The 13,850-nt window shown below is 35.8% G+C and overlaps 1 protein-coding gene across 1 annotated transcript in view; it reads left to right on the plus strand.

The window, feature by feature from the left end:
• The window catches only part of LOC124640144 (hemicentin-1-like), a 77,966-nt gene that overhangs the window by 40,027 nt on the left and 24,089 nt on the right, over positions 1-13,850 (plus strand). The window contains exons 3-4 of the mRNA XM_047177808.1: positions 12,799-13,007; positions 13,568-13,681. Coding sequence (XP_047033764.1) covers positions 12,799-13,007; positions 13,568-13,681 — 323 coding nt within the window. The remainder of the gene's footprint in view (positions 1-12,798; positions 13,008-13,567; positions 13,682-13,850) is intronic.

Consider the following 13,850-nt stretch of genomic DNA (forward strand, 5'->3'; position numbering starts at 1 on the left):
GAAATGTGAAGGTGTAAGATGTTTGGGAAATTACGGCGTCAATGGATTACACAAGTTCTTTCTGCAATTAATCGACATAGTTTCGAATTATTGTATATACTGAAGCTGTTACCCGAGGTTCCATCCCGAGGGAAAGACTTTCAGCATCCGCATAAAAGCAGCTTTTGTTCTTTCTGAGACTATAAAAAAAACATTTAAATTGGTCAAGTAGTTTTGGGCACAACATCCAGATAGGCAGAGTGACTTTCACATTTCAGTTTAATATTAGTATCGATTTAAGGAGAACGACGTCTTAATATTATTTTTAGATAGACAAAAATAAATAAAACAACCTTCTTTGTATTTTTACAATAAAAGAATACTCTAATAAAGTCAAGGCCTAGCCCGTAATTGAAGACCATATGTACATCCCAAAAGCATTCAATATATCTTCAAAAAACAAATGACATTCTACCCAACAATAAAGAAACAGGTGTCACACAAGTCCTTCCAATTAATTAACTGAAGGTCGAAGACGAAGTTTCATCCTTATTGCTCCGGATCTCTTAAGAGTATAGATAATCTTGGATCAACACAAGGCGTAAGAAAATTTCTGCGGAGATGCGATAATGCTAGTAGGTCGGGCGCCTTCTTCTAGATCAAATTCGTACGGTGAGCATGACCAAAAGATCTGTTACGAGTGAATTGGCGAGGCGTTGGGGTTCTTTGAGACATTTGTTAACGATTTTTGGTATTTCAAAAAATGGTCGGGCCCGAAGAAGACGTATAAAGGCGAAGGCGTTCGTCGTTCTCTGCTCACCCGAATTTTGGCGTTGAATTTACTTTCTTAAGAGATTTTCCGTTATGGCACCTCCGCTAGAAGTAATACTAACAGAACCTCTTAAAACAAACGACCAAGCAAAACTATTCCCGAAACATACACTGAAAAAATACTTCTGTGTGCTGCGAAATAAAACACAAAAATTCAGTTTCGCATATGTATCGAAAACCGTGTTTGTTAATCTACTAAGTGCATATTATTGGGAACTTCTGAACGGTTGGGAACTAAAAATACATTGGGGTAGCATCGTTGAAAGTTCCCTTAACGGGGGTAGGTTTTATTGAAACTAAAACGTTTTTAGTAGTGCGGGTAGCAAGGGTTTTTGTGTAGTCAAGCTATTTACCGTGGTTGGAGGTTTCTTGAATTCTTTATTTTATTTGCTACTAGCTGTTTTTTGTGGTTTCACCCGCGTCTCGGGGTACCTTCTTCCCCTACATGTGCAAACATTTTCTTATGTCATCTCGGGTGTAGGTGTAGCTTCGCAGCAGTGAAAGAATTTTTCAAGCGGTTCAGTAGATTGGAGCATTTACGGTAAAAACAAAACAGAATTTCCTTAGGATGTTTAGGATATAATATGTTGACAGCGAGGCGAGCATGTGACCAGGTAGGAGTTATGATTAAAATTTGCAAAGGTCTGATCGATGCATCTGATATCCATAATGAGCTGGTTCGACTGTACACACCGGATAATTTCCTCCGCTGCAGAAAGCATCGTTTGCTGGACGTGCCTTCATGTCGGACCGCAGCCCGTGCTGCGTCTCCCGTACCGCGTGTGTTGAGCACAATAAATAAGCTTGTGGAAGCCAACCCGGACTGCGATCTTTTTGAGGACAAATTTACCCACATAATGTCTTTGTGTTTACAATTTTGCGAAAGTTATACCATTTAATTGTTACTTGGTTATTCTAAAGTTTTATTTCATGTTTATTATATGTCTAATATTAAGTTTTCTTTGCAAGGAATATTAATGTCTGAATTAAATAGTATTTACCTAATTGTTACTTAGTTATTGTAAAGTTTTATGTTGTCTCATGTTGTTTGTAATTTTTTTTTTGTTGTACCTATTATCTTTTTTTTTTTTTTTTTCTCAATTTTCTTTATTTTTAAGTTTCCTTTGTAAACTTCTCTGATTTATGTAACTGACTTTTGAAGTCGTGTAAATCAAACAAATAAATAAATAAAATAAAATAAATTAATAACAGTAGTTTAGAAGGCGAAAGTTGTTTATCATTATCATTCAGTAAGCGCAAAAGGAACGACCTTGAACTTCACTTAAATTATACAAACAAACTGATTAATCAAACTAATAACAATGGTGGAAGACGTTAACAAATTGTAACAACTAGACAAAATACTGACAGATATTGATCTTACAAGACCTATAAGTTGCAGACGGGATAGAAGTCTGCTATAGATCTGTCAAAAAATAATAGTAAAAGTTTTTTGCTAAAAAGACCAAAAATAGGTGTTTTAGATACGTTTTATCAGTACTTTACAATTTAGTAGAGTAAGTAAACGTCATTCCATCGTTTATATACCTCAAACATAAAGTTAAGCAACGTTTGTGTATTCCAAGGTTAGCCACCTGATTGCAAATGAACAGCCTGATTAGTTGAGTAGTCTAGATCTATGTTCACCGTCATGAATATAACAACGTGTTAAGACACTCAAATGAACGTCAAAAAGTCGGTCGTTTGCCCAATCCTTACAAACACTCAATATTACCTACAGAGTGAGCTTAGAGTTAATTTATTAATGGTGTTAGAACAGATTTAAGTGGTGCCAACCAGAATTCATTTATACGCAGCAAAGATGATGGAATCTGTTATGAATTATTATTATTGGGACTGAGTTGAGCATCCATTTTAGTTGATGAGTAGGCAGCCCTGCTCTCATTTCATCTTTGCCATGAGAACAATTCTTAGAAAACACTTTGGTAGTTTACTATAATAACTAAAGAGGAAGATGGGCTGATGCTTCTCTAGAAGGAATTAGCGAATCTATGTAATTTGATTTCAGTGTCAGAAGTCGTGGTGGCCTAGTGGGCAAAGAACCAACCTCTCGAGTATGAGGGCGCGGTTTCGATTCCAGGTCAGGCAAGTACCAATGCAACTTTTCTAAGTTTGTATGTACTTAGACACCAATGACTGTGTTTCGGATGGCACGTTGAACTGTAGGTCCCGGCTGTCATTGAACATCCTTGGCAGTCGTTACGGGTAGTCAGAAGCCAGTAAGTCTGACACCAGTCTAACCAAGGGGTATCGGGTTGCCCGGGTAACTGGGTTGAGGAGGTCAGATAGGCAGTCGCTTCTTGTAAAGCACTGGTACTCAGCTGAATCCGGTGAGACTGGAAGCCAACCCCAACATAGTTGGGAAAAGGCTCGGAGGATGATGTCAGAAACAAACCTCCAGCCATACCTAGGATACCATCGTCAGCCTTTTTATTGTCTCGTCGCATCGCATGAGCATCATTTTATACAAAGTAGGAATGCTTTTATGTTGGTCTACTACATACTAAAGTCTAGGTTTCCTCACGTTAATTGTCATTGGTGTCACAAAAAAGATATTCTTAAAATTTGAAAGAATATGTAAGTAAATCTCACTAAAACGTCATGATTTTTGTACCTATACAGATTATAATCTGGCTCGTAAATCTTGCAACAATTATATAGCACCATCATTTACATTTGAAAGGATTCTTTGGGGAATTGCGATATCTCGTCAATCGGTCTTTATGTTTAAATTAGTAGTAGTAGCTTTTCATTCAACATCGGATCATTATTGAGTATTACAAGAATAGTACCTAATAGGAATTCTAGGAAATTAACCATCGTACCACAAAAACTTTTAAACGTCAGTTGAACACTTGTCTAAAAAAATGTCAGATTATGACGTTGAAATAAGGTTCGTTTTGCAGCCACACTTTTTTTAGACAAGTGTTAAACAGATGTGTAAGTTTTTTAATAGCGCTAAATTATATTTTTTTGAAATACAACCAAATTGAGAATTATCGAAATTTTTATTTATGAGAATAAAGTAGAGACCACACTTTTTTTTTTCATATTACCAGCTTTAAACATACAGCAGACACCAGCTCTAAATGTTTAAAATTAAGTAATACGTAAGAGTACTATGTTAGTTCACTAATTAAAACCACATAAGGGTTTAAAAACAAGAGTAGGTACTTTAAATCACACCTCGATGAAAAAGCCAAGTAGGGGTGAGTTAGGGAGGGTGTGAATATAGGGGAAAATGCCTTTGAAAAATAACATCATTATAGGAATTTCAACACTTAGATACAGAAGCAGGGGGTGAGATAGCGTGATATATGCACCCTTGTCACTTCAAGTCGTAGTAATTATTTGAAGTTTTGAATTGATTTTTAATTCACTAGCTTGCTTGTATCATCATCATCATCATCATCAGCCTATCGCAGTCCACTGCTGGACATAGGCCTCTCCAAGTGCACGCCACTGAGATCGATTTTCGGCTTCTCGCATCCAGCTTGCTTGCATGATAGACCATTATTTCCATATTCCGATAAAAGTAAATAATGTATAATGTATAATTTTGCCTTTAGGGTCTCATTTATTTTCATCGTGCCTATTCCTCTGAGTACCAGTGTTTTACAAGAGCGAAAGCTTATCTGACCTGAGACCTGAGCCTATTTATCTGACTCTTTCCTTGGAAATCTTTGAATTTACTTATTTCTCTGTAACAATCTGGATTTATATTCAATTTCAGGGTATAAATTGACTTATATTAACGCATTTCTTATTTGATTTTATTTGTTTTCTATACGAATTTCGTATTAACCTAGAGACTACTTCAGTCACTAAAATTTATCTACTAAAATTACTGAAAAAAACCCTCGATAAATTGCAAAACAAAATATTAAAAATATATGTCTGCTGACCATTAAAATTACTAAGAAAACCCTCAATAAATTCCCAAACAAAATATAAATAAATAAGCTGTATAAAATTGCTGATACTTCGCAAGTAGGCTTATCGAACTAAAATATTTATTGAAAAACTTTTGGTGCAACTTATCGCTGTCTCTGCAGGTTTTTGAAAAGTCTCACCAAAGTTTCATGATATTAATATCGTAGTTTCTAAGTAGTACTTAGATATTCTATTGCGATATTACTTATTATCTATTATTCTAATATCTTATTTATTCACTTGAAGAGTTTGAAGAGTCTCGCTCAGCTTTTAGAAATAATACCTAGCAATATTTTAAAAATCTATATGTGATGTGATTGTGAAAAAAGTCGTGGTGGCCTAATGGGTAAAGGACCAATCTCTCAAGTATGAGGGCGCGGGTTCGATCCCAGGTCAGGCAAGTACCAATGCAACTTTTCTAAGTCTGTATGTACTTTCTAAGTATATCTTAGACACCATTGGCTGTGTTTCGGATGGCACGTTAAACTGTAGGTCCCGGCTGTCATTGAACATCCTTGGCAGTTGTTACGGGTAGTCAGAAGCCAGTAAGTCTGACACCAGTCTAACCAAGGGGTATCGGGTTGCCCGGGTAACTGGGTTGAGGAGGTCAGATAGGCAATCGCTTCTTGTAAAGCACTGGTACTCAGCTGAATCCGGTTAGACTGGAAGCCGACCCCAACATGATTGGGAAAAAGGCTCGGAGGATGATGTGATGTGATTACATTAGTACCTATAGTACCCTAAATCCCTTTAAATAGACCAACTATGGGATTATAAAACTATTTTTTTGTAATATAAATAAGCACAAATCTCAGTAACTTCTAAAAAATACTCATTGTTAGACGGCGCACTATAGAGAAAGGTTATATGCTACTCTTGACTTGAGTGCGGGAAGAATTTTCCAGAGATCGAAAGGAGAAAACGCTGACGGAACTTAGAGTGTGTAGGATATAATACAACGAAACGTTTGAATAAAATGCAAGACTTTGTGAGATAAATAACGATGCAGTTCATTCATATGCAGCACTTGTAATTACTCAGTCGACGGCGTTCGCTAATGCGATGTAACTTGCGGAATGGAGGAGCCTGAGGAAGGATTCTACAGTATTTATTACGTATTCCTTTAGATTTTACTGGGAATATTTTGTCGGGATTTTGAAGTATTTTTGGGATGTAGATACAGTTTTGCTGGGAATTGAGTATAGTTGCGTTTTGACATCTGAAGAAATAGTTATCTTATGTGGTGTTCGAAAACAAAAAGTAAAATCAGTTTGAGACATTTTTAATAATGAAATTATATTTGCAGCAAAAAAGGGACAGTAATAATTTTAACAGTAACAAAAGTAATAACCCCCATATTTAGGGCCATCGAAATTAATCTTAATTTCTACCTTCTTTTCAGTTAGTCCAGTAACATAAGAAACCACTTCTTTAACTTCCCAATCAATACCAGTAAAGTATCCTTACATAAAATGTAGTTTTTGAACCAAGTTTGGATCTCCTGATTGGTAGCGAGGCCGGCTGGCATTCTGCCAATGTTCCTTACATAAGGTAAATGTTAAAGACTAGGAACTTGTCAGATGAGGGAAGAACGCTCAGCAATTTTGTAGATATCATCTTTAATGTTTTAGTTAACAGTTTCATTAAGACACCATTTTTTTTGTAGTCAAGTTTCGAAAATGAAAACCTATTTCTAAAATGATGACGTGAATGTTAACGTGAAAGTGGATTAATATATACAAAGTTAGAAGACGGCCTAAGATTCAGTAGATAGCTTGTATGAAAATCGATATAGCTTAGGGGCAATAAGAGGAGTATGAAAGAAGAAGACAAATAATGCGAGGACCCCATATAAAATTGGGATAAAGGCGGTAACATAATAACATAACCAACAAGACAGCATGATCATTTTGACGATCAACGCCAATATAAAGAAACTAAACTCCAACTAAAAAAAAAACAACATAATAAGCTCAATCCAAACAGCTTCTCAATATAAACAGTGTGCAGTATATTTTAATTTTCTTTAAAGAAACAAAATAATGAAAGTTCGCAATGAAGCCGGTACAGTTTATTGCGCCACAGCCCGCGTAGTTTATGATCGTGAACGATATTGTTCCTATAGTCCTGCATTGTTTGAAACTGTACTGTTAATGTAGGATTTTCAGTGCTAAGTATCTTTGTTAGTATGAGTAGGATTCTATCTTTTTGTGTATTGTGATTGGGTGTTTTAGTAAGTTTGAGGATAATATTGTAGTATTCATAAAAATTTCGTAGCATGCTACTAAGAATAGATTTTGGTTATTCTTTATCCAATAGAAGGCCATGTTAATTGTGAATGTCATAGGCTATATTTTATTCTTGAATGAGTAGCGATTACCATGAGTTGCTGGTGTATCGACGAGTACAGGCTAGTAAAATATAAATTGGTATTATATTAATTGTTCGACAGAAATAAGTACGTACATCTTTCATAATTCTTATTAAATATCGGACATCACATTTTGAGTTTTGACGTTATATTAGGTACTTAAGCTTTTATAACATTGACTGAACAATATATGTACGTACATACATACCATATTCACATCTTTCAAACTTATTTTCCTTTTAAAACGTATAAAACATTTGTATTCGCAACAACGCACGTCAGGACGTCGAGATGAATATAGTCCATAGGTGTCGGATGCAGGTCATGTCGATATTATTTAAAATGCAGCTCGCAGGCTCCTCTCTGAACTTTACGATCTTACGGGCACGTTAGTTTTAACGGTTTATATTTTGTCCACAAATTGTTTTTGTGATGAGCTGGTTTTTTATTTTTGTTTTTGGGAAATAAAGGGGGTTGGTTGTATTTTCCGTAAAAATGTATTTGTTTGAATAGGTTTCTTAATATTATGAACTGTAGATGACTGTACTTGTAGTGTTTATGCAGCAAAAAGTACGTTCTTGTTTAACAAAATACAGCCAAGTGCCAGTTTTTTAACTTGAAGTGTCTGTGTTTGCCCTTTGATCTCCAACTACATAGTTCTAATTATTTGAAATGGCACACTACAAACTGCCAAAGATTGGAAAGACACAATTCTAATTAGAATTTCGAATGCAGGTTTTGATTTGAACCCGATAAAATTCCCAAACGCCTTTATTTACCGAGTCTCGACTTAACTCTATCTGAACTAAATCCACATTATACGCTTAACTCAATCTGAAATTTTGAATTAATCGGAGCATCATTCCGCGTCTCCCACAAAGGGGGGGAGACCAAAAAGGGGTGGGGAGAGCTCTAAATTAAATTTTGACACAGACTGAACGTGGGACCACTTAATTGCAATTTGCTTGACTTATTAGATGCCGAGATGATGTAACTCAATTGTGATACTGCGAGATTTAAGTCGGTTACTCCGGAGATGTTAAAAGCTGTTGATGGTTGATGTCTGGAGAAAATGTTGTTAATGTGTACTTTTCTCGAGTCTGTGACGTCATTCGGGCCTATAGGAAAACATTGTGTGTGATAACTTATTAATCTTGGCCCTATATGCTTGTAGTAATTTGAATGATTAACTGCTTTACGTGAAAGAAAATTCATCTACAAGCATATTAAAACTTTGAGGGTGCAATTAGAGCAGTAGTTTTTTTTTTAAGCATAGACTGAAATTACATTAAAAGTTTTGTCACATTATGTATTTAGTTACACTTTTCAATGGTAGCACATATTTCGCCTTTATGCTTTGGAATTTCACCAAAACACAATTCAATTAACAAACTTTTTAAACAATTAATCAGCAAAACAAAAGCCACTTACTTACAAGATCAGTTGGTCATTACCACGCACTGGCATCGAACCCAGGCTGCATGGCTGGCTGCGAGCCAAGTCTTACCGCACCCTCTGCTTTCTGCGGATCACAGGCTTGTGTCTCGCCAATGCACTTTTGTAGTTATTTTAAGGCGCTACCATTTGGTATATTAGCTTGAAGATTGTTTGTGCTTCATCTGAACTGTATCGAAACTAAAATCTATCGTATTGTTTTTCACAAAGCATGCTACTTACAATCATAAAGTGGTAAGTATCTAAAATATTATAATATTACTCACTTCTTGTTCTGAGAAAAGATAAAAATGCATCCTCACCACTGAAAATTCATAGGAACACGTTCAGTCTAGACTTTCAAAGCGTCTAGACGGACATGTTAGTCGTACCTAATTTGAAATGTATTTTATGCATGTCTAAATCTTAGTTGGTTCGTTTGTCTTGTAGCAATGTGTACATTTACTTGGCCACTGTCCAAGTTGTCTCGACCGGTCAAGGTATTAGCCGATACTGCGTTTTGGAGTATAACAGTGTTGAGAGAGCGTAAAATTGAGGCCGAAACTGGTAATGAAGTAATAGTGTCTTGATAGTTTCACTCTAAGCTGATTAACTTGTTTTTTGATGGTGTAAACTAAACATACAACTTTATACCTATATGCGAAAGTTTTATAGAATGCATACCTATACTTGTGGGTATGTTTCTACCCCTTTCACGCTAAAGCTATGGGATCGATTTTGATAAAATTTTCTAGGAATATGGGGGAAGCGAAGACAGTGTCAAAAGAATATTTAATATCTTGTTTTAATAAAGTAAAAAAATAAAGAAAATATTATATTACAAAAATTAAAGGTCCTTCAAATCACGTCCAAACATCAGAACCACCAAAACAAACACTCAAAGCCACAAAAACAGACCCAGCAAAAAACAAAGATTCTTAATAACACTTCCCTAATACAGCTAGAGAAAACAGTGGCGTCCAAGTTATTTATTCTGCTTTGAAGGAAACACTCGTGCTTGCCAGATCTAAGCAAATATTTCCTTCATTGTAAGGACGCTTACAGACGGTTCTGAGTGGCGGTGAAATGGTTCGTGTGTCAGTTTTGCGGCACTGCAGTTGACTTGGCATTGTTTGTGCAGGTTCCACGTCAAGTTTCTGAGGTGGTTTCTGTTTTGGTTTGTTGTAATTTAAGTAATGGATGTTGTTGTGAATCAATGCGAAAGGTGCGAATAAAGAATGATCAAAATGGTTATCTCTATTTGGGAAATTAATCAGTTTCTAAAACGCTCTTTATTAATTGCGTAGGTTAATCATATCACCGTAACTATCAGTTTTTGCTTTAAAAAATCTCCGGATCCCAATCATGCTTGCCCATTTAAACTCAAATCAATTGCCATACAATTTATTTTTTTCTTGTGTTCTATCACATAAACCAAATCGAAAATAGGACTTTCGAAATAATTTTCTCCGAATGTGACTGTGTGTGATTTTCGCAAAATTCTCCGAAAATCATCCATATACAAAATTCACCACATCCAGTCTGAGGGGTCCCTATACCAATATTTCCCCATTGATTCGCTCGTAGCTGGACGTTCTCCAAGTCGGAAGCCGGCCGGATTCTTTCAGTGTATTGGTTCCTTCCTATGACGTGGCCACTTGTTTTAAAACGTCACTATTTGGCAGGGAATATCGAGGGAATGTGGGATGAGCCTGTGTGGCTACGTTTTCCTTGGTTTTTAATATTTTTTGCTGTTCTGGCAGGTTTCTTGTGTTTTGTGCATTTTTAGGTGACGGTTTATAAATAAAATGGTTCATCTTTTTGAAGGTTTGTATCAATAAGTCTTTTGGGTTATGACATGTGTCAATAAAACACTGAAGACTTCTTTACATCCTTCATTAATCTAAAAACCGGCCAAGTGCGAGTCGGACTCGCGCACCGAGGGTTCCGTACAAATCCTGGTTAGATAAAAAGTGAGTCTCGCGCCAACCGTTCAGTTTAGAACAATCATAGTTATGGTAATTTCGTGAGAGTCAAAATAGCTAATATTTTTTATTTTATAATATAACTAAAATAGTAGGCCAGTACCTTGTAAAAGTTATTTTATTAAAGTTATTTATATACAACATTTTATAGTCATCATTCAGAAATCTGATTGAAAATAACTAATTATGTCTTAAAGGTCATTGGGCATATCTGACCCGCTTTGTAAAAAGTGGCGGACATGAATCAAAGTAGTTTTAAATCGTGGAGAATGGTATGACGTTTCTTTGAATGTCCAGGATCGTTTGAAAAATATAATAGACAAGCAGTTTCAGAGGATTTTACAGGTTGCAATGCTAGTTTTTATTGTTAAAGACTTTTCATAAAGAAAGGATCTGGAAACCCTGAGTAATCGAGGGCAACTCTTGAATATTGTAGTCACGCATCGAGTCAAAACCAGACATGTGAGTGTATTTTTGAGGGTACTTGTAAACAGTGAAGGTTTGGAGCTGATTTGATTATGGAGACTACAGAGAGTCGAGGGAACTCCTGAACGGTATGTTGCAACTACCACGTGTTTGGGCTTATTTTATTCGTATTGGCGAAGACTTTCCACATAGATAGGTTTAACTGCCATTGTGGGATCGATAGCAAAGATCAGATATAGTTATGGGAACTCCTTTACAATTTATAACGTAACCTTGTGTTGGAGCTTATTTTATTTTAGGTGATGAGAATTCACTACTAATGGGATCTATTATTTTTTTAAACATGCATAGAGTTCTCTCGACTTTCTCACGTCTCCATCATCAGGTAAGCTCTAAACTTTCACTGTTTGATAGTATCACCAGACATACATCTGAGAATCAAGTTTTAATCCTATGCATGCCTACAATTTTTTATAGTTGCCCTCGATTTCTCAGGATTTCCATCATCAGATCCTGACCTGATGACAATGGAAATAAACGGCGAGTATACTCTTTCACTACAAAGAAATGATTTCTCAAATCCGTCAAATTTGGTCGTTTCAATTCCCCATTGAAATGAGGAAAATATTTGATGTTTACACCTGATTTTCTCTAGATTCTCACGGTTCACATAGATGCGACTAATGCCATAGTAAATCAGAGCCTTTATCATTATACTGTGCTATATTTCGTTCGTATCCGCCGTGGGTATGGTTTTCATACTAAGGTGCCCAATGACCTTTGAATGATTTAAAATTTTTCATAGTTTAGTGGCAATTATATTTAAGAAGTGTTTGATATGAATTTCAACTTTAATATCTCTACGCGTTCATGTAAAAAAGGGTAGTTAGTAAGTTTATAATTATTAAAAAAATATTTTATGTCGTGTAAGCAAAAATAATATTTTAATATTTTATGTAACTTCAAATTTATCATTTTCGCAATTTTTCCTTTATCTGTACTATATAACGCTGCTTCGTGGCGAATTTCAAGATTCTGAGTTCACGGGAAGTACCTTGTAGGTTTTGATTCCCTAGCGTGTGACAGAAATTCGTCTAAGGTGTCGGTATAACTGCTGTATCTTTTGATCGCGTTAACTTAGAAGTTTGTTTTTTTCACTGCCTAAAGGGACAATAGACTTAGGTATTTGGTATAAATTTCAATTTGATACCTTTATTCGTTCGTGAGAAATAAGGTAGTAAGTTTCATTTTATTAAAATATATTTTTTTATATTATATAACTAAAAAAATGAGATTTTCGTATTTTTTCCTATATTTGCATTACATGACAATACTTCATGCCAAATTTCAAGACTCTGAGTTTACGGGAAGTACCCTGTAGGTTTTGATTCCTTTGCGAGTGTCGAGAATTTGTTGAAAATATCGACATAATCGGTTGTATCTTTTGATTGGCTTGGCTTAGAAGCTTGATATTTTCACAGCTTAAAGGGACAACAGACCTGAGCATTTCATGTGAATTTCATCTTGATACGTCCACGCGTTCTTGAGATAAAGGGTCTTGACAGACAGACAGACAGACAGACAGACAGACAGACAGACAGACAGACAGACGGACAACAAAGTGATCCTATAAGGGTTCCGTTTTTTCCTTTTGAGGTACGGAACCCTAAAAACCACCTACCGATTATTATATAAGTTTATATAAATTAAATTCAGGCGAAGTAAAAGTAGTATATAGAGTTAACAGTAACTTTACATACTGTTGAATTTATACTCTTTTCGAAGCTTCTTCCTAACCAATTCTATTCTTCTTTCCAGCGTGGACTTCAGAAACGGCCCACCAGTCCACTGGGCTGTAGCCGGAGAGTTCGGAGCACGCACCCACTTCGTGCTCAACGAGTCTGATCCATCATCAGCTCACTTGGTGGTGGAGAAGGTGGCTCGCCAGGATGAGGGCGTGTATAGGTGCAGGATAGACTATGTCGATGCGCCGACCAGAAATTATAGGGTTAATTTGACTGTTATAGGTATGTATTTGGGTGAATTTCTTATGATCCCTTGTTCAGGTTTTCTGGTAATAGGATATATTAAAAGGGATGAAGATGACCTAAGATCAATTATGACTATTCAGTTCAATGCAAGTTGTTTGTTTCTAATGGGTGTATGAAGAGAAACACAATGGGATTAAAATAATCCTCCCAATGTGTATGGCAAAGGAAATAGTAGCCCCAATTATTTTGAACGGTATTGAATTAACTAGCCCTTATTATAGTACTTTCTTGAATAGGGTGGTACATCCATTACTGAAAAGGAGGTTACCTATTTATTGCGAAAAAGTACGGTACTAGATACTACCTACGCACTTTTCTATTTTTATAAACCAATACGTATATGAATACGAAGGATGATAAAAGCGCGAAAATATGTTTGTCTGCGAAGCTTTCATCGTAAAATCCAAAGATGTCAAAAATATAGATAAAAGCCTAGAAAAGGATAAGGAGTACTTTTGTTTCTTTATAGTGAAGTAATTTCTTCCGAGGTGTAATATTATTGTATTCCCATGTAAAATAAATGTTTTTTTTGTTAGTTCCCCCAGAAGCACCTCGGATATACGATTACGAGGGTACAGAGATTCTGGGGTCAATAGCTGGACCTTTCAGAGAAGGACAAAATATCCTTCTCTCCTGTCAAGCAGCTGGAGGTAAGTTTAAAGAGATTTCTAAGTGATATAGTAAAAATTCTTCATTGCCTGGTGGGAATACCACTGAAACTTGCATTGATGCGCCTTGATGGTGGGTTGCATGGCCAAAATAAATTAAGGAATAGCCAAAATAAATATAGATATGGTTATATTCTATATCGGTAAGATA

This window comes from Helicoverpa zea, chromosome 20 (genome assembly GCF_022581195.2).
Source record: "Helicoverpa zea isolate HzStark_Cry1AcR chromosome 20, ilHelZeax1.1, whole genome shotgun sequence".
NCBI classification, from domain to species: domain Eukaryota; kingdom Metazoa; phylum Arthropoda; class Insecta; order Lepidoptera; family Noctuidae; genus Helicoverpa; species Helicoverpa zea.